The following is a 22972-nucleotide window of genomic DNA, read 5'->3' as shown; positions in this document are numbered from 1 at the left end:
ACTACCAACAAATTCTTATGTGCACTGCGGCCCGGGACAAGTAGTCAGCTGCTAAGCAGGACAGGCAGCAGGCCGGATAAATGTCCCCGTGGGCTGTAGTTTGAGGACCCCTGCTATAGAGCTTATTATTGCTTCTATCTGGCATGCTCTCACCCTTAACACCACCCAGCTAATACCAGTTTGTCCCTCAGGTCACAATTGAGGAATTATCTCCTTTGAAAAACCTAACACCCATTGATGTCCCTCTTCTGTGTTCGCTAAGCCTCCTGAATATGCCTATCAAAACCCTTATTGTATGGTGTCATCTGTTTGCTGGAGGGAATTCCTAACTAGACACTAAGCTCCTTCATTTCCTAATTCTAGCACCTAGTACAATGCCTGGAATATTTTAAGTACCTATTAAAGGATGGATTGATTAATGAATAGTGGCCATATCAGAAAGTCTATTGGATAATTGTGTTTATTTCACCTTACAGATGCACATGTTTATTGCTCGCTACTGTGACCTGTTAAATGTGGACATCTCTTGTGATGGGTGTGATGAGATTGCCCCCTGGCATCGCTACCGGTGCCTGCAGTGCAGTGACATGGATCTCTGCAAAACTTGCTTCCTAGGTAAATTCGAGGGTCTGAATACGCTGTACCCAAAAGGAATAATTGTTTCTATTTTCTGTGATCTTGTCCATTTTTAGATTCTCAATATGCTAAATGAAGATACTGCCCAGTAGTATTCTCTGACTTGTTAGCAAATATGAGCTTTATCTCCCCAGGTGAATCGTAGGTTCCAGAGCTCTGTTACCTTCATCATGCTGGATGTAGGCACTTGATAAATACTCAGGACCAATGAATGTACTTTCATTTGAGTTTCCAGGAAATTAGTTTTCCTCTGAATCATGCAGTGTTTAGAAGTAGTAAAATACACATACACAAAAAGCAAACTTCAAAAATTCTTGAAACTCTTGACTTGTAGGTGCTGAGGTAAAACGGACCAACAGTAGTGAGCAGTTGAGTGCTCTTTGTGCACGTGGCCCAGTGGTAAAAGATACAGCCCCTGCCCTGGAAGGAGACTGGGCATGTGTGTTCTAGTACAAAAGTGTGCATACTGAGTTACAGATAAGAAGTACAGATTATTCTGGAAACATTGAGAAGTAGCAGTCATCACTGCTGCAGGGAAGGCTTGTGGAGGAGGGTGAATGTGAATTGGTCTTTGAAGAAAGTTAGAACTGGGTGATGTGAAGGAAACATTGGAGAGTGAGTGCATCACCATCCAGAGCAGAGCAAGTCCAGTGCCAGAAGAGTGAGCATCTGTACCATGCTTAGGTAGACATGCTCAAGTGTCCAGCTGAGTGATGGATTGAGACAGGTGGGGCTCAGATTGTGGGGCCCTGAGATACTAGGCTAAGGAATTTGAATGAGTCTACAGAGAGCAGGGAAGGTTTTTCAAGCAGAATATTAACATGATCAGAGCTATGCTAGAGGAAGGTGGTTCTGTCTGTATGAGTTTCCCTTAGGAAGTCAATCACAGTGGTGACAAGGGGATTAGTGTCTGGGCTAGGGTTGTGGCAGTGGGAACAGAAATGGGTCAGGTGTGAGGAGCAGTAAGTAGAATCTATGGCAGTGTTTGGATACCCACTGGATTTAAAGTAGGAAGGAAACCAGAGCAGTCAGTCAGTCTCTTTTGTGTTTAACATTCTTTCTCACTCTGGGTTTATGAAGTCTGTTTTAATCCCTGATTCTGAAATGAAAAGGTAAGAGCAAAAACCTGGTCACTCCTCAATGCTTATTACCAGGAATACACAGTAGATGCTTAATATTTGTCAGAGGAGGGGTCATGGTAGGTAGCTCACGAATGGGCACGTGGACTTGTTTCTACCAAACAGTGGCCATAATGGAAATTGGTCATCGATTTGATCAGTCTCTGCTGCACTGGAAAAGGGTGTCAGTCCACGGTACCATTAATAAAACGTTCTGTGCGGAGAATATTGTTCACTATATGCTCAGAGCCACTGGGCAGAATTCCTGGTCTCCAGGAGATGCCTGTGGCTCCTAATGTCCTGATTCGTGAATTGGGAATAGCTCTGCTTCTGGGGTTGGTTTAGGTTTGGAAGCAGCTGTTCTAAGAGCTCTTTGCCCAATCCACCTCACACTGATATTTTTCTCCCCAGGTGGGGTGAAGCCTGAGGGCCATGGAGATGACCATGAAATGGTCAACATGGAGTTTACCTGTGATCACTGCCAGGGTTTGATCATAGGCCGGAGGATGAATTGCAATGTGTGCGATGACTTTGACCTTTGCTATGGATGCTATGCAGCAAAGAAATATTCCTATGGGTATGTCTCAGATGTCCTCTAACCCTGTATTTTTTTCCATGTATTTCTTGGCTATTCTTTATAATTTAAAAACCTTTTATTATAAAAATTTTCAAATATACCTACAAGTAAATAAACTAGTACTAGTACAATGAATCCCCATAATACCCATTACCCAGATTCAGCAGTTAGGAAGATTTTGCTTTGTGTGCTTAGCTTATCCTTCCCTTTTTTTTTTTTTTTGTTAAAGTATTTTCAAGTAAATTACAGTTCTTAAATCATCTCTTTTCTACATACTTCATATCCATCTCTGAAAATTATGGGCATTTCCTTACATTACCAATATGCTGTAACTATACCTACAAAATTTATCAGTAAGGAGCTCTTACATCTTCTGGTTTTCATAGACAGTTTTCTGGGGGTTGTGAAATCCTGAAATGATATATACAATGTTTGTGTTCATTCATTTTTCTGGGTGAGGATATCTGTTTACCTTTAAATTTTTAATAATCATAGCCTTAGAGGTAATGAATGCTCAGTTGTGACCATGCACGTGCTCCCCTGAGGCTCTCTTCTCCTTTTTGGAGCCTCACAAAAGCGTGTAGGCCTTAAAAATGTCTTGCCTTTGCAGCCATTTGCCTACCCACAGTATCACGGCCCACCCGATGGTGACCATCCGGAGCAGCGACCGACAGAGGCTCATCCAGCCCTACATCCACAACTATGCCTGGCTGCTCTTTGCTGCCCTGGCTCTCTATAGTGCCCACCTGGCCAGCTCAGAGGAAGTGGATGGTGAGAAGCTGGATCCCCAGGCCCGCAGCTGTGCCGTCACCCTGCGGAGCCAGTGCATGCAGCTTGTCGGGGCCTGTCTCATGAAGGCTCACCAGGGAAAAGGTGATTGCTCCTCATGCGCAGAAGCCAAACCAAACCAACCCTCAGCTGCTTGTGAAGGAAAAGCCCAGCAGAAGTGAAACACTCTGCTCTGTTCAGAGGCTACCAAGTCCAGTTTTCCACAAAGCGGTGCTTACCCTGGGGCAGAACTTTATTTTGAATTTCCAGATGCATTTGAGAGAAATGTTGGCATTAAAGTAGCAGTTTCTCAAACATACGTACATGAAGATGTAAAATAAATTAATAATTAAAACTCTTGATGTCTGTGGACGAAGTATTTCGTATTTGAATCTATCAGACTTAACTTTGCCAAAGGAATTCAGCCTTTTTTAAAACCTGAAATGCAAATCTACTCCCACCAACTGTATTCTAAATGAGAGCTATTTATAACTAAAACAGTTTGACTAATATCTAGATGATTTTGACTTTACTGAGGGGAGCTAAGAAGAAAATAACGTGAATATTAAACTTCTGAGACATTTAAATTCTTTGCAGAATAACGGACTCCCCATTCTAGTCAACACTGGGGAAATCAGGCCTGTAATAAGAAGCAGGTGGGCAGTCTCAGTGCTTCAGAGCTATTTTGCTATCTGTTTGCCAGTGGGAATTTAGAAATCTGGTTGTGTGGGGCTACTATGTTACTGTTGATGATTTTCTAAATAGACAATCCTGTTGTATCTATTGTTAATAAAGTACATGTATCCCTCACTATCCAAACTTTTGGTGTGTGAAATCAGAGCTGAATAGATTTAGATAGCCAGAGAGGTTTGTATTGAGTACTCCTTGGTTTGGTTTTTAGAGAATTCAGTCTTTTATTTCTATAAAGTAGCAAAGTGGTTTATGGCATTTGCAGGATATCACCCTTTTTATAAAACGTTTAACCATTCTCTCATTTGCTTCCATGCAGGTCTTAAAGCTCTAGCTCTTCTTGGTGTATTGCCAGATGGTAACGCTACTCCAGGAAATCAGGCCCCACCAGTCATCATGCCCACCCGAACGGCAGAGGAGCAGCTGGAGAAGGAAGCTGTCCAGATTGCAGAGGAGCTGGCAGATGCAGGCCCTTTTGTGCACTGCAATGTAAGTAATGATTCTTTACTGCGCAGGTTGAACAGAGAGCCATTCACACGAGGGGCAGAGCAGAGAGGTTAAGAGCACAGACAACTCAGATTACCTGGGTTCTGATCTCTGCTCCATCAGACCTTGGGCACATTACCACAGTCTCTTCGCTTCAGTTTTCTCATCTGTAAAACGTGGCGATAATAATACCTATCCTATAAGGTTGTTGTGAGGATTTATATACATTATGTACATTGAGTTAATGTATGTAAAGTGCTTAAAACACTCTTCAAGTAGTTCCATGTCAGTGCTAACTACTCCTCTTACCTGCCTCCTAGTGGTTTTTATAAGGATTGAATAAGATTATGCACCTAAGTCCTGGTTGGTTTGGCTTAATGGATAGAGCATGGGCCTGCGGACTGAAGAGTCCCAGGTCTGATTCCGGCCAAGGGCACATGCCTGGGTTGTGGGCTCGATCCCCAGTAGGGGGCGTGCAGGAGGCAGCCGATCAATGATTCTTTCTCATCATTGATGTTTCTATCTCTCCCTTCCTCTCTAAAATCAATAAAATATATATTTAAAAAAAAAAAAGGATTTTGCACCTAAAAAGATTAGTTTTTGGCCCATGGTGAACCCACGACCCTTCGGTGCTTGGGCCAGTGCTCTATCCACTGAACCACACTAGCCAGGGCAAGCATGTCCTTAATTTTTCATGCAAAAAGATATTTCAGGCTTATCTTAGGCTTTCCCTGCCTAGAGACTGGAATAAGACTTTTTCTAGGGCATTATTTTTTTCTCCCTCAATTGTCTCCACCCTTTGGTGTCCAGCCTCTGACACAGTCTCTTAAAAAGCTTCAGTTTCCAGCACTTTCCCCATAACAGAACCTACATGTCCCCACTGCGCTGCCCCTAAGGACCACGTCCCATTTGGGCCTTGAGTACAAATCACTTGTTTAAACTTCCAGGTGTTTCTAGCCAATTCCAGGCCATATTAAGGGTATCTCCCCTCCCTTCTCCCTCCAGTGACTAGAAATGCTTTTTGTTTTAAACAACCAAGAAAACAACCTCAGCCAGAGGCATCACCCAGGGGATTTTATCTACAAGGGCCTCAGGCCATTAATGAGACTCCTTTGGGTGCTACTTATGGGCACTACAGTGGCACTTGGGAGTCCTGTGATAACAGGAAAAGATCAAGAGTAAAATGATTAGCCAGAACTTTGGAATTCTGTTGTTTTTATAAAGGCCCACATGGTACAGAGAGTATGGTTTTACAGGTCTGATTTTTCAGAGGGGGTATTTTTAACAAGGCAAATGGCTCTCCCAGCCTCAGTTCCTTCTTAGGATGATCTTATAATCACTTTTTCTAAGGAGGGGATTGAGGGTAGGATTGATATTGTGGTTACTGTATCTAGAGAGAGGATGATAAGCAACGGCCACTGGGAGATGTCAGCATCTTACGGCATTTGGTGCTGTACAAAACTCCATTTTTGGATTCAAAGCATCCTGGCTTCCCCAGACTTCTTGGGGTGCCTTCACCATAGACTTCCTGTATGACCTACTTTCCGTGTATAACCTGTGTGACAACGGAGAAGCGCCCCGCAGGCCTAGGGAGTGCAGGTGGTTTTGGGGTGACACAGTGACTCCTGGAGAAATTCAGGCTGATGGCTGCCACCCTGCCAATCTGGGCAGCTCACCACCAAACTCCTGAGCCCAGAAAGCCGTCACAGCTACTCTAAGGGCCCCTTACCAAGTCTACTTGCCAAAATGGAATTCTCAAAAGTTGTAAGTCAGTGCTGTGTGCTAGAAGGAAATTTACACCTTTGTTTTTTTCTTTTTCCCAAGAGAACTTTCCATACTTTGCTTCTGAAAGCCAAATAGGATGTTTTAAAGGTTTTAGTGGAGCCACTGCTTATGTGATTACAGGCTCTGACTGAGGGACATTGGGAAGATGTTTGTTGGGATGTGATACCGTGGTTACTATCTTAGAGTATAGACTTATCATTAGAAATGAAGGACATTTTCTAATGGAATTCAGAAGTATTTTAGTGTGTGAAGGCTGACTGGTTAATGATTTAAACATTTTTTTAAAATCCTCCCCCCAGGATATATTTTGAGAGAGAGAACATAGATGTGAGAGAGAAATAGCAATTGGGTGCCTCCCATTAGCACCACAATCAGGCATCAAACCCGAATCCTAGGTATGTGCCCTGACTGGGAATCAAACCCATAATCTTTTGGTGTATAGGATGATACTCCAACCAACTGAGCCACCTGGTCCAGGGCTGATTAATGATTTTAAAAGGTGTATTGTAATATTAATGAGTAAACTTTTGTAGTAAGAAACCTTAATTCTTTTACACTCACCATTTTGATTTTAGGGAGAGAGTGGTGTTCATAAGGAAGGCATACCTTTGGATCACAAGCAGAGAAATAAGGCAGATGAAAGTGGGTCATGCCAGACTCAAATTTCAGACTCTCCTGCTGATGCTACCACACCTACAGGACTTTCAGGTAAAGACTATTTGACCGTTCTCTTGAGCTCTTTCATCTTAAAATACACACATACTCATCCCTGAGCTATTGGTTATACAAGTTAAAATTGGCCAGCAAACCAAGGTGCATGGTTTCTTAGTTCTGTATCAGATGATACTGATAATACTTCAAAAGTCATCTTTCCACCCTAGCCGGTTTGGCTCAGAGCATCGGTCTGTGGACTGAAAGATCCCAGGTTCGCTTCCGGTCAAGGGCATGTGCCTTGGTTACAGGCTTAATCCCAGCCCTGATTGGGGCATGTGCAGGAGGCAACCAATCAATGTGTCTCTCTCACATCGATGTTTCTCTCTCTGTCTCTTCCCCTCCCTTCCACTCTCTCTAAAAATCAATGGAAAAATATCCTCAGGTGAGGATTAACAAGAACAACAAATTAAAATATAAGTCATCTTTCCTTCACTTTGCCTGCTTTCCTACCTTGTTTATTCCCTAATTTACTGAGTGCCTTCTTTGTGCCATGTACTGTGCTAGACCCTGGGGATGAAACAGAGACCAAGCCAGACAGACAGACACATAGCTCCTGCCCATGTGGAGCTTAGTCTGGGAGGGTTTAAGGCAATTGAGGTGGAATGGGATTCTGGTCAGCAGAGAGGGGTAACACCTCTGCTGACCAGGTGGTTGAACGTTGACCTATGAACCAGGAGGTCATGGTTCAATTCCCGGTCAGGGCATATGTCTGGGTTGTGGGCTCGATCCCCAGTGTGGGGCATGCAGGGGGTAGCTGATCAGTGATTTTCTCTCTTCATTGATGTTTCTATCTTTTTATTCCAATGGCATGGTATATTAAAAGGCAGTTAAACACTGTGAGCACAAAAGAGCAGGGCCAGGGGAATGTGGGTTACAGAAAGGATGGGAGAGAGAAGGGTGGGTGGGCTCTACATGTAATATGGCAATTAGGGTAGGCCTCCTTGACCAAAACATACGTGATCAGAAATAAGTTTTTAAAGTCCCAGCTTTGGCCCTGGCCAGTGTTCTCAGTGGTTAAAGTGTTGGCCTATGCACTAAAGGGTTGTGGGTTTGATTCCTGGTCAAGGGCATGTACTTGGGTTGCTGGTTAGCTCTCTGCCCCCAGTCAGGGCATCTCTTTCACCACATTGATGTTTTTCTCTCACTCTCCCATCCCTCCCTCCCTCCCTCCCACTCTCTGAAAAGCAATGGAGCCCTAGCTGGTTTGACTCAGTGGATAGAGCATCGGCCTGTGTACTGAAGGGTCCTAGGTTCGATTCTGGTCAAGGGAACATGCCCGGGTTGTAGGCTTGGACCCCAGTGGTGGGTGTGCAGGAGGCAGCTGGTCAGTGGTTCTCTCTCATCATTGATGTTTCTGTCTCTCTCCCCCTCTCCCTTCTTCTCTGGGGGAAAAGAAAAAGGCAATGGAAAACAATATCCTCTGAGGGAAATTAAATAAATAAATAAATAAATAAATAAATAAATAAATAAAGTAAGTAAGTAAGTAAGTAAGTAAGTAAGTAAGTCAGTCAGTCAGTCAGTCAGTCAGTCCCAGCTTTGTTCTGTAGCAGCACAGGCACAATGCAGGGGTTTACTTGCCTCTTTGTACATACATAGAAGCTGACAAAATCTGAAAGTTTGGTATTTTACAACTCAGATGCTGAAAATTCAGGAGCATCATCTCAGAAGCCCGTCGAGGAAAAGGCAGTTACTCCAAGCCCTGAGCAGGTGTTTGCTGAGTGTTCCCAGAAGAGGATTTTGGGGTTATTAGCAGCCATGTTACCTCCCTTAAAGTCGGTAAGAGACAAATGGCATTTTCTTTTTAAAAAAACAGTGGTGTTATACATAGAATAAAAGTGTTTTGTAAGCCATATATTAAAACCAACTCTTAGTAGCAGTCATCTGTGTGTTCCTGAGGGTAGGGTTTGGCTTTTTTTTTTAAATTTAATAAATCTTTATTCAGATTATTACAATTGTTCCTCTTTTTTCCCCCATAGCTCCCCTCCACCCGGTTTCCACCCCATCCTCTGCCCTTACCCCCTGCCCCCGTCCTCATCCATAGGTGTACGATTTTTGTCCAATTTCTTCCCACATCCCCCACACCCCTTCCCCCCCGAGAATTGTCAGTCCACTCCCTTTCTATGCCCCTGATTCTATTATATTCACTAGTTTATTCTGTTCATCAGATTTTTTATTCACTTGATTTTTAGATTCACTTGTTGATAGATATGTATTTGTTCATAATTTTTATCTTTACCTTTTTCTTCTTCTTCCTCTTCTTAAAAAATACCTTTCAGCATTTCATATAATACTGGTTTGGTGGTGATGAACTCCTTTAGCTTTTTCTTATCTGTGAAGCTCTTTATCTGACCTTCAATTCTGAATGATAGCTTTGCTGGGTAGAGTAATCTTGGTTGTAGGTTCTTGCTATTCATCACTTGGAATACTGCTTGCCACTTCATCTGGCTGCATAGTTTCTGTTGAGAAATCACCTGACAATCGTATGGGTGCTCCCTTGTAGGTAACTGTTTTTCTCTTGCTGCTTTTAATATTCTCTCTTTGTCTTTTGCTCTTGGCATTTTAATTATGATGTGTCTTGGTGTGGTCCTCTTTGGATTCCTTTTGTTTGGGGTTCTGTGCACTTCCTGGACTTGTAAGTCTATTTCTTTCACCAGGTGGGGGAAGTTTTTGGTCATTATTTCTTCAAATAGGTTTTCAGTATCTTGCTCTCTCTCTTCTTCTGGCACCCCCATAATTCTAATCTTGGTACACTTGATGTGGGAACCCCTTTCACATCCCGCGTGGTTCAGGGTTCCGGTTCAGGGTTCGGGTTCTGGAGAAGGCCGCACACAAATGAAAAGAGACTTGGAAAAGTATTAATTTGGAAATATTGGGGGCCAGGCGGGAGCCCAACTCTAGTGGAAGGACTACCCTTTGCTCTGGCCTTTCAATCCCTTTTATTGAGACTATGGGATACCCCATAACCTTTAGGCAGGAAATTCCAATAACAGAAATTTACATAGGAGAAACAGAGGTGGAGGCTGCTTCAGCTAACAATGTTTCAACTAAACAGTGAGTGATCAAAACAATTAAGGTTGTTGACCAGCCTTCCCAGTTTCCTGTCCACATCCTTCCATCAGTGGTAGAATGATTGGCCTCCGGCACTTGAAGTTATCCCAGAGGCTCCTTACACTATCTTCATATTTTTGGATTCTTTTTTCTTTTTGCTTTTCTGGTTGGGTGTTTTTTGCTTCTTTGTATTTCAAATCTTTGACTTGATTCTTGCGATCCTCTTGTCTGCTGTTGGAACTCTGTATATTATTTTTTATTTCAGTCAGTGTATGCTTAATTTCTAGTTGGTCCTTTTTCATTTCCTCGAGGGTCTCGCTAAATTTATTGGCCTTTTCTAGAAAATTCTTTATAAACCTTATAACCATGGTTTTGAACTCTATATCCAGTCGTTTGCTTTCCTCCATTTCTTTCATTTGAGATCTGTTTCTTTGTCTCCACATTTTGGCTGCTTCCCTGAGTTAATAGAGTGGCTTTGTGTTCTGGGTGTCCTATAGGGCCCAGTGGCTCAGCCTCCCCAGTTACCTGAGGTGGACACTCTTGGTGCACCCCTTTGTGGGTTGTGTGCACAGCCTTGTTGTAGTTAAGCCTTGATTGTTGTTGGTATCACTGGGAGGAATTGACCTCCAGGCCAAATGGCTGTGAGGATCAGCTGTGTCTAAGCTGGGAGAACTTCTGTGCTGGAGACACCCTTATGAGACAAGACTTGCAAAATCCTCTGTGCTCAGCTTGGATGGGGCGGAGTCTCAGGGCGGAGCAGACAGCATTGGCTTCCCGTCAGCCCTGCCCTAAGTGGCCTCTGTGTCTCAGTGTCCTGTGGTAATCGCTGCCAGCACCTCTGAGAGAGAGCCACCCTCGAGTTTCGCCCACTGTCAGACAGTCCAATTTCTCCCCGAATGAGTCTGGGTCCCCAGAGTCTCGCCCGGAACTGGAGTTCAGAGCAGTCGGGAGCTTTTATCTCCCTCCTGCTTGAGAAAGCCAGCCGTGTACTCAGTTGCCCGCCTTCTCCGCACACGCGCCTCGGTACCTCTGCCTTCCGCAGTTCTCTGAGTCTCAGTGTGCTTTTCTCTTTCCTGACAGTCCAGTTTCACCCCATATGAGTCTGGGTCCCCAGAGTCTTGTCCCAAACTGGAGTTCAGCACAGTTGGGAGCTTTTGTCTCCCTCCCACTTGAGAAAGCCAGCCACGCACTCAGTTGCCAGTCCGCACGTGCGTCTCTGTACCTCTGCCTCCTGCAACTCCTCTGAGTCTCAGTGTGCTTTTCTCTTTCCTTCTAGATGTAGAATTTCCAGTCAGCCAGCCTTCCTGTGGTTCTGGATGATGTCCGTTTTGTCTTTTAGTTGTAGTTTTGAAATTGTTGTGCGAGGCAGCAGTTTAGGTGTTTACCTATGCCGCCATCTTGGTTTCTCCGAGGGTAGGGTTATAAATTAGAAGTAGGATTGTAAGATGATACCTGAGAATGTATTTTATAATTGATTGTATATAAGCCATTTATGAAAGATATTGCATAATTCCTTTGGCACTAGGACAGTTGTAAATAAAACATGAAGGGAATAGAGTCTTTAGTTGGTAATTTTATGTGGATTTTTTATTGAACAGATTTTTCTCCCTCTCTTAGCAGGATCCCACAGTCCCCCTGATAGACCTGGAGCACGTCCTCCCACTCATGTTTCAGGTTGTCATCTCAAATGCAGGCCACCTGAATGAAACCTACCATCTCACGTTGGGTCTTCTTGGCCAGTTAATAATCCGCCTTTTGCCATCAGAGGTAGATGCCGCAGTGATCAAGGTCCTCTCAGCCAAACACAACCTATTTGCTGCAGGGGATAATTCCATTATGCCAGATGGCTGGAAGACCACCCACCTACTCTTTAGCCTGGGAGCTGTGTGCCTGGACAGGTAGCCACCTCTACTCTGATCTATCTTGGTGTTCATTTCTTTAAGTCAATGGTCTGGCTGTTGATTAATATCAGTGTGCTTCAGTGCTGTTGTCCAGGAATCTTTTGTGGGAATAGAATTATTTTTATTAACAATGCTGTCATCAGACATTAAACTATGCTCAAAACCCATATTAAAACAGCTGTTCAGTCTGGGCACTGTCTGCTGATTCAACTCTCTGGTTGGTTTGTTTTTCCTGAGAGCAGTAAGTGTTTGCTTTGGAGCTGAAGAAAATAGATCCGTTTTTATTATAAACGTAATAATCACAATACCAAATTTGTAAAACAGAAATGAAGACTAAAAATCATCCTAGCTCACACCATATTAAGGATGCTGGTTTTTTTTGTTTGTTTTGTTTTAATATATTTTTATTGATTTCAGAGAGGAAAGGAGAAGGAAAGAGAGATAGAAACATCAATGATGAGAAAGAATCATTGATCTGCTGCCCCTGCATGCCCTACTCGGGATTGAGCCTGCAACCCAGGCATGTGCCCTGACTGGGAATCAAACATAGTTCATAGGTCCACGCTCAACTAATGAGCCTTGCCGGCCAGTGTGGCTCAGTTGTTGAGTGTCAACCCATGAACCAAGAGGTCACCAGTTCCATTCCATCAGGGCACATGCCCGAGTTGCTGACTTGATCCCTGGTAGGGGGCGTGCAGGAAGCATTGATCAGTCTTTCTCTCTCATTGATATTTCTATCTCTCTACTCTTCTTTCCTCTCTCTCAAATCAATAAAGACATATAAAAAAATAAAAGTAGATTTAAAAAATATATATATACTTCTTTCCAACAACAACAAAAAGAAATAAAAATAAACAACAAAATATATATAAACATATATTTCAAGCTTTTTTTCTTTCATGAATATGCACAAGCACACAAATGTGTATAAGTGTTTATAGAGATTTAAAAAAAATAGCTGTAGACAATATGTAAGTAACAGATCTTGATTTCTCCCCCAACCCCCACTTACCTTTATATGAAAAGCATTATTCTGGTAGTTTTTAAACTAACTAATGAGCCCTAGCCGGTTTGGCTCAGTGGATAGAACATCGACCTGCAGACTAAAGGGTCCCATGTTGCATTCCGGTCAAGGGCACATGCCCAAGTTGCAGACTTGATCCCCAGTGGAGAGCGTGCAGGAGGCAGCTAATAAATGATTCTCTCTCATCATTGATGTTTCTATCTCTCTTCCTTCCTCTCTGAAATCAATAAAAATATATTTTAAAACAACAACAACACTAATGAGTGGTTCTTTGGTATGCTTCTGGGTCTCCTTGGAGTGTAGCAAACTTTGCTGAGTTTAATTTGGAGCTTGTGCACTAATGGAGCTCTTGCCTTCCAGCCGGGTGGGTTTGGACTGGGCATGCTCCATGGCAGAGATCCTGCGGTCACTCAACAGTGCCCCATTGTGGCGCGACGTCATTGCCACCTTCACAGACCACTGCATCAAGCAGTTGCCTTTCCAGCTGAAGCACACCAACATCTTCAGCCTGCTAGTGCTGGTCAGCTTTCCCCAGGTATATCCCTTTGAAGGCCTGGCCACCTCTTTCTACCTTCAGCACACACATCGAAGTCTCTATAGCATATATCTTTGGAATTTTTCCCCTGTTGTATAATCGCCTTTATATAATATTGATATATTTTTAAGATTATGGGATGATTTGTTTAACTTGCATTTTCAACAATTTAGTCATTTGATTCATTTTGCTAGCCAGTAGTTGGCTTTGAATAATAGTAACTATAATATAGTAAATTACAAAGCACTTCAAAGTACAATTGTTTTTCACTTTGGCATTCATTTTGATCTCATTTCTAATCTTCATATCTCTCAACTGGTTGGGACAAAGAGGACTGTGAAATCATGGCTTCTTCATCCAGCAAGCATTTAAACCAATTCTGTGCCAGGCCTGTGTCAGGCTCTGGACTTGGAGATGAGAAGTACCCCATCCTTGAGTGCTTCTTGAAGTCAGGACACAGCAAAAGGGACTGGACTTGTGTTTAATTAAGTACTTTTTCCTGTTTCTTTGTGCTATTGATTTGCTTTTTCTGTCTCTCTCTTTTATTTACTAGGTTCTCTGTGTGGGGACCCGCTGTGTTTATATGGATAATGCCAATGAGCCACATAATGTTATCATCTTGAAGCACTTTACTGAGAAAAACAGGGCTGTGATCGTTGACATCAAAACCCGGAAAAGGAAAACAGGTCCTAATCATAATTATTTCTTCTAAAAATGGAAGAAAGTTGTGTAATCTCTGCATACGTTTTATGCTCAAATTGAAACAAGGTTCCATGTGCACTTGAAAATGTATGTACTTGTGTTGTTAGTGGAGTGTCCTTTTGACAGTATTTAGGTCAAGTCAATTGATAGTGTTGTTCAAGTCTTCTATGTTCTTAGTGATTTTCTATCCTTACAATTACTGAGGTAGGAATGTGTTGAAGTTTCCAGCTGTAATTATGTGTATGTCTGTTTCTCATTTCATTATGGAATGACCCTTTTTATCTCTGATAATATTCCTTGTTCTGGCTATCTACTTTAATATTTATGTGGCCTCTCTAGCTTTTTTTTATTACTAACATTTGCATGGCATATCTTTTTCCATCCTTTCACTTTAATCTACCTGTGCCTACATTTAAAGTGGATTTCTTATAGATAGCACATAGTATAGTCTTCGTTTTTAATCCAATCTGATAATCCTTGCCTTTTAATTGAGATGTTTAGACCGTTTACATTTAAAGCAGTTATCAAGATAGTTGAATTAAACTCTGTTCTCTTCCTGCTTTTTAAAATTATTTGTCTCATCTGTTCTTTGTGCCTTTTTTTTTTTCTTATCTTCTGCCTTTTGGATTGAGTTTTTTTATTTATTTCATTTTATCCCTACTATTGGCTTGTAAACTGTAACTATTTATTTATTTGTTTATTTATTTATTTATTTATTTATTTTAGTGATTGCTCTAGGATTTACAGTAGTTTACCTTCAAATAATTTTTTAGTGGTTGAAGTACAGTTTATAATGTTCACCCTTAACTCGTCATAGTCTGCCTTCAAATAATATTATACCACTTCACGTATAGTGAAGACACGTAGATTTTATATTTTTATCCCCCATCCTTTGTGCTACTGTTGTCACAAATTTTACTTCTACATGACATAAACCTACCAGTACCTTATTTTTGTTTTAAAAAGTCAGATACTTTAAAAGACATTTAAAAATGAGAAAACAATGTTTTTCATGTTTAGCCACATGTTTACCATTCCTGGTGCTCTTCGTTCCTTTGTGTAGGTTCAAATTTCCATCTGGTATTTTTTTTCTTTGGCCTGGTAAACTTCCCTTAACATTTCTTGTAGTGAAAGTCTGCTGCTACAAGAACTTTGTTTTGGTTTGTCCTACCAAATCAAAGAAATATTTATTTTGACTTTATATTTGAGAGATAATTTTATTGAGCAAAACATGCTTGTTGAGAGGTTTTCTTTGAATATTTTAAAGATATTGATCCATTTTCTTTTGGTTTGCATAGTTTCTGCCTCAAAATTTGCTGTCATTTTCTGTTACTCTGCATAGTGTGCCGTGTGTGTGTGTGTGTGTGTGTGTGTGTGTGTGTGTGTGTGGTGGGTGTGTGTGTGTGTGCGCGCGCACGCACTTCCATTCTGACTTTATTAACAGTTTTGGTTTTATAGCACTTGGTAGGGTAAGTGTTTCCCGGCCAGACAGAATATCCATTCTCATAAAACATTCAGGTAAAGAAGACACAAATTATTTGCATACTCCTGTTTAAACATTTCAATGTTCATAATCCCATCAACCCTTTCTTTGGTAAAATCTTTATGTTCTTTCAGTCTAATTGTAGTCCATGGCCAGGGCTTCACCAGTGGGTTTTGGTACAACAGTTTGTGGGGTTCCCATGTCAAGGAGTCCAGAAACTTCTCTTCTTCACATTCTGGCCATTTTATCCACTCTAGTGCAAAGACTTTGGGTCCCCAGTTAGGGGTTGAGTCAAGGGACCCTGGTCCTTTTGTCAGCCTTCATCTTGATTCCTCTCCCAAACCACTGCTTGAAGCAATTGCAGGTGAGTTTTCTCATTATAATCTTTGAATCTTGGTTTTCCAAAATGTCTCCAAACCAGGATAAATAAAGCAGACTGTTTGGGGCTCTTGTTTGGGGTCCTTTTGGCCTTCACCACCTTGTGTAGTACTATGTTAAAATCTTTGCTTGAACCCCATCAATGCCCATTTTATTCATATCTAGTCATCAAGGGTATAGGTGTTCATGCCCTGGGCCAGGGCTGCTGTGGTTGGGGTCGCAGCATTAGGCTCAGTGGCATGGATTCTGGGCAGCTCCATCAGCTGAGATTAACATAGGCAAAGACTGAGGGAGTTCTTAGTGACAAAAGCTTTGGGTGTCCCTGATAGCCATGAGGGCTGCTTGGGTCCTTGGTGGTGAAAGCTGCTGGGGTCTTCTGCTCTCCTTTTCCTCCAAAGGGAGAGATCGCAGCTGAGGGGATCCCTTTTGGTGGTGAGTTATTTTTCTCTGATTGCTTTTAAGATTTTTCTCTTAATCATTGGTTTTTAGCGTTTTAAAAATGTTTTTATTGATTTCAGAGACAGGAAGGGAGAGGGAGAGAGAGATAGAAACATCAGTGATAAGAGAGAATAATTGATTGGCTGCCTCCTGCACGCCCCCTACTGGGGGTCGAGTCCGAAACCTGGGCATGTGCCCTGACTGGATCAAACCATGACCTCCTGGTTCATAGGTCAATGTTCAACCACTGACCCACACCAGCTGGTGGTTTTTAGCACTTTGATTATGTTGTACCCTGGCATGATTTTCTTTGTTTCTTCAGCTTGGGGATTTATTGAACTTCTAGCTTTGTGGATTTATAGTTTTCATCAAATTTGGAAACATTTTAATCATTATATCTTCAAATAGTTTTTTTGCCCCCCACTAGGACACTTCCACTCTCACTCGTGGGAAGACAAAATATTCCCAGCACTCCCTGAGTTCCAAGAATTTTTCTCCCTATTGTTTTTTGGTAGACTTTTTAAAAAACCAAGTTGTTTCTTATATAGATAATTTTCTCTCACATTTGCGTAGATCAGTACTCAGCCAAAGACTCCTGAGAAAATCTCTCTCTCTCTTTCTCTCTCTCTCTCTTTCTCTCTTCCTTTCTTCCTCCCTCTTCCTCTTTCTCTCAGTCAACCTTCTCTGTGATATTCTGCCCCATAAATTCTAGCTGCCTTGATTTCCTTGAATACTGACATCTATCTCCTCAGTTCATTGAGACTGGTAGACTCTGCTTGGATTTTCACTCCTTGCTCTGCAGCCTGGAAATTATCTTTCTAGACTAGAGTCCCGGTGCATGAAATTCATGCATAGGTGCGGTCCCTAGGCCTGGCCAGCAATCGAAGTGCGAGCATCTGGCGTGGAAGGGCAGGTCCCAGCTGACCTCTGGGCTCTGGGCAGCACCTGGGCCCCCAGGCCCCTGTGCACCCCTCTCTGCCTGAGTCACGGCACCCAAGTCCCCACGCAGAGATGCGGTGAGTGCGGCCAGACACTGTGGGCCTGGGTGCAGCATGGGCCTCTGGCCACCCAGTGGTGCTGCACGGAAGCCAGGCAGGCAGCACACTCTCTCCCGGCCAGCCTCGCAGACCGGCTCCTATGCGAACCCACGGGGAGGCCGACCAGCCCCTGCGGTCCCAGTGGCTCACCCGGAAGAGGCTGCATGGGTACGGGCCAGGCGTCTGAGCAGGGGAGCTTCCCTGGCGCACAAGCCCTGGCGTCCCGGGGGAGGGTAGCAGGGGGAGTGAGAGTGAGCTTGGTGGACAACCCGCATTCTCACTGCACCTCTGTCCCCGTCACCCTCGCCCCCAGGTAGCCGGCAAGAGGTCTCAGCGTGTTGCCAACTCCCACTGTGCTCTGCGCCGCCCCCTGGTGGTCAGCACATATTATAGCAAGCGGTCGAACTCCCGGTTGAATGACCGCCTGAGGGGCGGCCAATTTGCATATTAGGCTTTTATTATATAAGATAGCCAGAGCTACTGGAGGGCTTACCTGGTTTTTGTCCCTTCTCTCAGGGATCATAGTCTTGTAATACCTGTTGTCCAATGTCTGCAAACCATTGTTTCATATATTTTCAGTGTTCTGGTTATTGAAGGTAGAAGAATAAATCCGATCCCTTAGTCTTGCTTGGAAGTGGAAATCTCTTATGTACTATATTTAAGAACAACGTTTCACCTTTGTTGTCTTTTGGAGGAAACTTGTTTGTGCACAGTAATAGGAACATTAATTTCCTCTTTCAGTTGCTTGGTGAATAGGTGGCCCAGTACCATTTTTGTGCTCCCCTGCAAGCTGGCCTTAAATATAACAGCTAAGTTGGAAACCGGGAGATTTTGGGGGCTTGCATTTTTTGCTTCCATAAGGCACATTACTGGGGAAGAAACTTAGCTGCAGGGGGCATTAACTGTACTTTTGATGCCTTCTTTTCCTGCCCGACATCACCCTTCAGTGAAGGACTACCAGTTGGTCCAGAAAGGCGGAGGACAGGAATGCAGTGACTCTCAGGCCCAGTTGAGCCAATATTCCCAGCACTTTGCCTTTATCGCCAGTCACCTTCTGCAAACCAGCATGGACAGCCATTGTCCTGAGGCAGTGGAAGCAACTTGGGTCCTGTCCCTGGCCCTCAAAGGATTATATAAAACACTAAAGGTAATGGTGAGCTTCTTCCATTTGCTACTGAATCTGGCTATGATTTAACATCTGCAGGGCATTAACTAGGAAGAAATGCCATCTGGTTTCAATGGAGGCTTAACTATAGGATTTTGATTACTTTTAGAAATGGTTGGGGCCTTGCACAAGGATAGCTTTAAAGCAGAAACAGAGGTTTCCTGATAGTTGGTTTTCTGTAGTTTTTCAGTACTATTTTTTGGGACCACTGCTTAATGGGCACAGAACCTTGGAAGATGAGAAGAAAAATGGACTGAATGGTTTTTCACTTTCCTCTGAACCATAGGATAAGAAGAAGGGAAGAATAAAGGGGCAAGCATCCCATGGGATCTTTGAGCAATACGTTTGTCAGTTGGGGTGGGAGGAGGCAGACAAGTTAAAGAGCTGGGCAGTAGTGGGTGTGGAGATCAAAAGCCTTGATTTATGGGTAACGTAGTTCTTCTGCTTTCTGAGGGGCATGGATGGGGAGGAAGGGGTTACTTTAGGATGATCTTCCCAACAGAATTAGCCATAAAACAAGGATTTCATTTTAAAAGTTTGTTCCTTGACTTTGGCAGCACTGGCGAGGAAGCCATGGAAAGACTCAAGCACCACAGGGAGACTGGATTAGAGAGCGTTTCTGCTCTGGCCCAGCCCTGAGAATTTGTAGTTTTAGGATTGGCACTGTGCATCCACTGCTTGTTGATATCGTGACATTTATCACAGTCTGCTGTGGTTTTAGTTGTTTGCATTATAGTAGGTGAGAGAACATAATAAACTCCCTGAGGGCAGAGACCATTTCTGTCTTTGAATCCTTCATTCAATGCCAGATAGAACTGAGTATGTAGTTTTGAACTAGAAAGAAGGTCCCTGATCTCATGGAGCTTACAGTCTAAACTGCAAGAGAGACAACAAAGAGCCTGCAAGGAAAACTATCATGAGTCAGAAAAAGCCTTTCTGAGAAGATGAAATTTGAGGTGATAGATAAGAATCTGGGTAGGGTGTTACATGCTGGGAGAGTAGCAAACTCCAGGAACAGGCATGGTTGTGAGGAAGCAGAACACCTCCAGGGATTCAGGATAGTATAGAAGACGCAGATGAGACCACAGAAGCAGGCAGGGATCCTATAGGTCCTTGTCAACTCCTTAGTTTAAAGAGCAGTGGGAAGCTTTTGGAAGGTAGCAAGCAGGAGAGGGACAAAAAACTTCTGTTGTTAGCACAGGACTTAGCACACAGGATATATTAGGCTTCAGAATATTTGTTGAATGAATGGCTTGGAGAGTGAATGAACAGACAGAGGTTATGGCTAAGGTTCAGGGTTCATTCTTCCTGCTGATTCTTCACTTAAGAATGACCTTGGGCCACTAGCTGAAACTGGGTTCTGAAGGCTTGCTTCTCCCTAGTGATCCTTCTTCATTCTGAGGCAGTTGCAAATCATTCTTTTTCTGTTTGGCAGGCTCATGATTTTGAAGAGACCCATGCTACCTTCCTTCAGACTGATTTGCTGAAGCTACTGGTGAAAAAGTGCAGCAAAGGGACTGGTTTCAGTAAAACGTGGCTCCTCCGGGACCTGGAAGTAAGGGATGAGGGTGGCTCCTCCTACTGCCAACTGGTGCAGATTTCCTGGTCTGGGAGTTAGAGTCATCAGTTATAGCTCGTTCTTCCCAGTGCACTCTCACTCTGTGCGGTTGTTAAAACTGTCTTGTGTTTGTCTTCCCTTTTTAAATAGGGATATGACACCTGTCCTCCCCTGTCAGGAAAAATGAATTTGATGTTTGTTTAAAGAACATTGGAAGAGAAGTATTTTGTATGGAAACATTATATCATGATAATAAAGTGTTCCCTTAATTATTATTTCCCTTTAAAGTACCTTCGAGCTAAGATGAGTTTCTAAATTTGTCCTCACTTTTGTTTATTTTTTGAAGCATGTTAGTTGATATTCTCATTTTATTACTATTCCCCAGAGGCTTTAGGTTGTTCTTAATAGAATTTTTATAGTTCCCTGTGGAGTTTCTGTACCAAATGTCAGCTTCAGGTCCGGGAAAGGCTGCTGCTATGTGAGAGGTGGTCAGTGCCCTTGCTCAGCCCACAGAGGTCTGAACTTGAAGAAACAGCTCGTAGTTGCCACTGTGCTGGAACATATTATTGGATAACCTGGAGAGCATGTGAGCTCTTGTTCTTAGGAAATATTTTAAGTTAAATTTTTTTATTACTCAAACAATAGAACCAGAAAATTTGCAAAATAGAAAAAGAAAACTCTAAATTTTACCCCCAAACACAGCTACCTGTTTTTTTCCTCTGTATCTATGATAGATAGATAGATAGATTTAGATTGCAAAATGAGCATGGTATACAAATAAATTGAGATCATATCATGGCCATTTTTCTAAGTTGCTAGTTTTCATAATCATGATTTTTAATGGCTGCATATGATATGTGAAGGTAGATTTCAGGTTTTTGCCATTAATGCTTCCTTGACTATATCATGAATATAACTTTTAACATATCTTACATTATTCCTCAAAGATGAGTTACTGGGACAGAGACTAAACATTTTTATAGCTCTTTATGTAAATAACAGTCTACCTTCATATACCATATGCAACCACTAAAAATGGTATTACGAAAACTAGCAACTTAGAAAAATGGCCATCAGATAATCTCAATTCACCAACATGCATTCTAAAAGCATGATATCCATTTACATGGTCAGTGGCAAAGTTAATAAAGTTCCCTCATAGTTTTAGTTAGCATTTCTTTGATTACAAGTACAGTTGAACATGTTTTTCTTTTCTAATTATACATTCTTTTTGTGAATCCTGACATCTTTTAAAAAGTTAGGTCAGATATTTTCTACCCTTTGAGGATTAAGGATCTGTGTAATCTTCTCACCCACCGAACACTCACTTTGCTGCCCTGCCTGATTTTCTTTCGGTGTAGATCTTGTCCATCATGCTGTACTCCTCAAAAAAGGAGATCAACACTTTGGCTGAGCATGGAGACTTGGAGTCAGATGAACGAGGGGAGCAAGAGGAGGAGGTGGAACGGTCCGTTAGCAGCCCAAGTGAGCCAGAACAGAAAAAGCTAGACCCTCTGGAAAGCCTGGATGAGCCCACCAGAATATGTTTCCTGGTATGTTCTTAGGTCATGGCATGGACCGAGACAGGGACTTTAAGGGATGGATTCTCTTTGGCTTGGACTGTCTTTTAGCCTCCACATCCTGAGAATCACTTCCTGCAGACTCAATCTGTATTGTGCAGAACCATTGCAGAAGAATGGAAAGGCCCTTACAACAGTACTTCTTAACGTTTTTGGTTCATGGGCCTAAAAGCTGTAGATCATTTCTCCTATAAAATACACATTCAAATATATATATGCACAATTTTGCATGTAATTTCCAACCCCATCCATAAACTTCCAAATGATAGTTCTTCCTCATAGTTTCTCAGATATACTGTCTCTCTTTCCCTGGATAACCCACTCTTCCTCAGAATGATGTGAAAGTGGGGGAGGGCTTAAACTCAAAGGGTCTAATTATATGAAGAGTAAACAGTATGGGATGGATATCTGAAAAACAAGTATAGTTTTTTAAAAATCAAAAGTACAGTCAGTATACTTAGACTAATGTACCAGTTATCAAATTGAGTGCGAGGCAGTGACAGAGAAGCTAGCAATGAATACAGTGTGGTGGGTAGTTATTGACTATTAGCATTGCATTCTGTTGACATAATATTCCTTTTGGTGTTTCTGTGTTTTAGATTTTCCTTTGAATTTATAATGGTAATGCAGATTTTACAAATCCATGTTTTAGGGCTTATAACTTTATATGCTTTAAGTACCCATATGGTGTTCTTAAATTATTACCTGTGGTAACTTTAGAACATAATTGTTTTATCACTTTTGAGTTTAGGTGATTAATAATGTGTTAAAGCACATTATATTGTCTCTCTCATATTTCCTCCCCATGGCCTTCAGATGGCTCACGATGCCCTCAATGCCCCTCTGCACATTCTCCGGGCCATATACGAACTACAGATGAAAAGGACCGATTCGTTCTTCCTGGAGGTCCAGAAGAGGTAAGGGCTGTCTGGGTGCAGCTGAAGTGTAGTGAGTGTGAGAACATGCAAGGCAGGACTGCACTAACCTCCTGCCAGCAGGATCTGGAGAAAAGCGTCTGACAGGCCCAGAGCTGGTGTGGAACTGGTTGTTAGTGCTTCATAAAGGGATCTGAAAGCTGGCTGTGCTTCACTGCAGATCATCTTGAATTGTGTTGTGTGTTCCTCTGGAAAAACTTCACATTTCTTAGAGGAAACTCATTATGGATGCAGGAATGGAGACAGACACCGAGGTTTCTCTCTTATGTCGTCCCAGAGAACACACAGTGCAGAGCAGGACCTTCTTATCAAAACTGTTGTGTTGTTTATTTGTTTTTCACCACTGCATATTATACTCATGGTTTTTTTTTCAAGAATTATTATACAATTAACAATATATCCCTTTCTCTTGGA

General features: G+C 42.4%; 1 protein-coding gene across 3 annotated transcripts in view; it reads left to right on the top strand.

The window, feature by feature from the left end:
• Positions 1-22972, top strand: part of ZZEF1 (zinc finger ZZ-type and EF-hand domain containing 1) — a 121581-nt gene that overhangs the window by 82574 nt on the left and 16035 nt on the right. The window contains exons 34-46 of one of the 3 annotated variants that reach the window (XM_080681360.1): positions 477-615; positions 2166-2331; positions 2942-3204; positions 4145-4278; positions 6636-6768; positions 8411-8550; positions 11440-11720; positions 13108-13282; positions 13836-13968; positions 18268-18467; positions 19921-20040; positions 21405-21596; positions 22440-22540. In XM_080681360.1, coding sequence (XP_080537486.1) covers positions 477-615; positions 2166-2331; positions 2942-3204; positions 4145-4278; positions 6636-6768; positions 8411-8550; positions 11440-11720; positions 13108-13282; positions 13836-13968; positions 18268-18467; positions 19921-20040; positions 21405-21596; positions 22440-22540 — 2177 coding nt within the window. Of the gene's footprint in view, positions 1-476; positions 616-2165; positions 2332-2941; positions 3205-4108; positions 4279-6635; positions 6769-8410; positions 8551-11439; positions 11721-13107; positions 13283-13835; positions 13969-18267; positions 18468-19920; positions 20041-21404; positions 21597-22439; positions 22541-22972 lie in introns of all 3 variants that reach the window. The other 2 variants (XM_080681359.1, XM_080681358.1) reach the window with 2 other exon arrangements.

This window comes from Plecotus auritus (assembly GCF_963455305.1).
Source record: "Plecotus auritus genome assembly, chromosome: 7".
Taxonomy (NCBI): Eukaryota; Metazoa; Chordata; class Mammalia; order Chiroptera; family Vespertilionidae; genus Plecotus; species Plecotus auritus.
The sequence above is the reverse complement of the archived record's forward strand: the minus strand, read 5'-3'. Positions and strand labels throughout refer to the sequence as shown.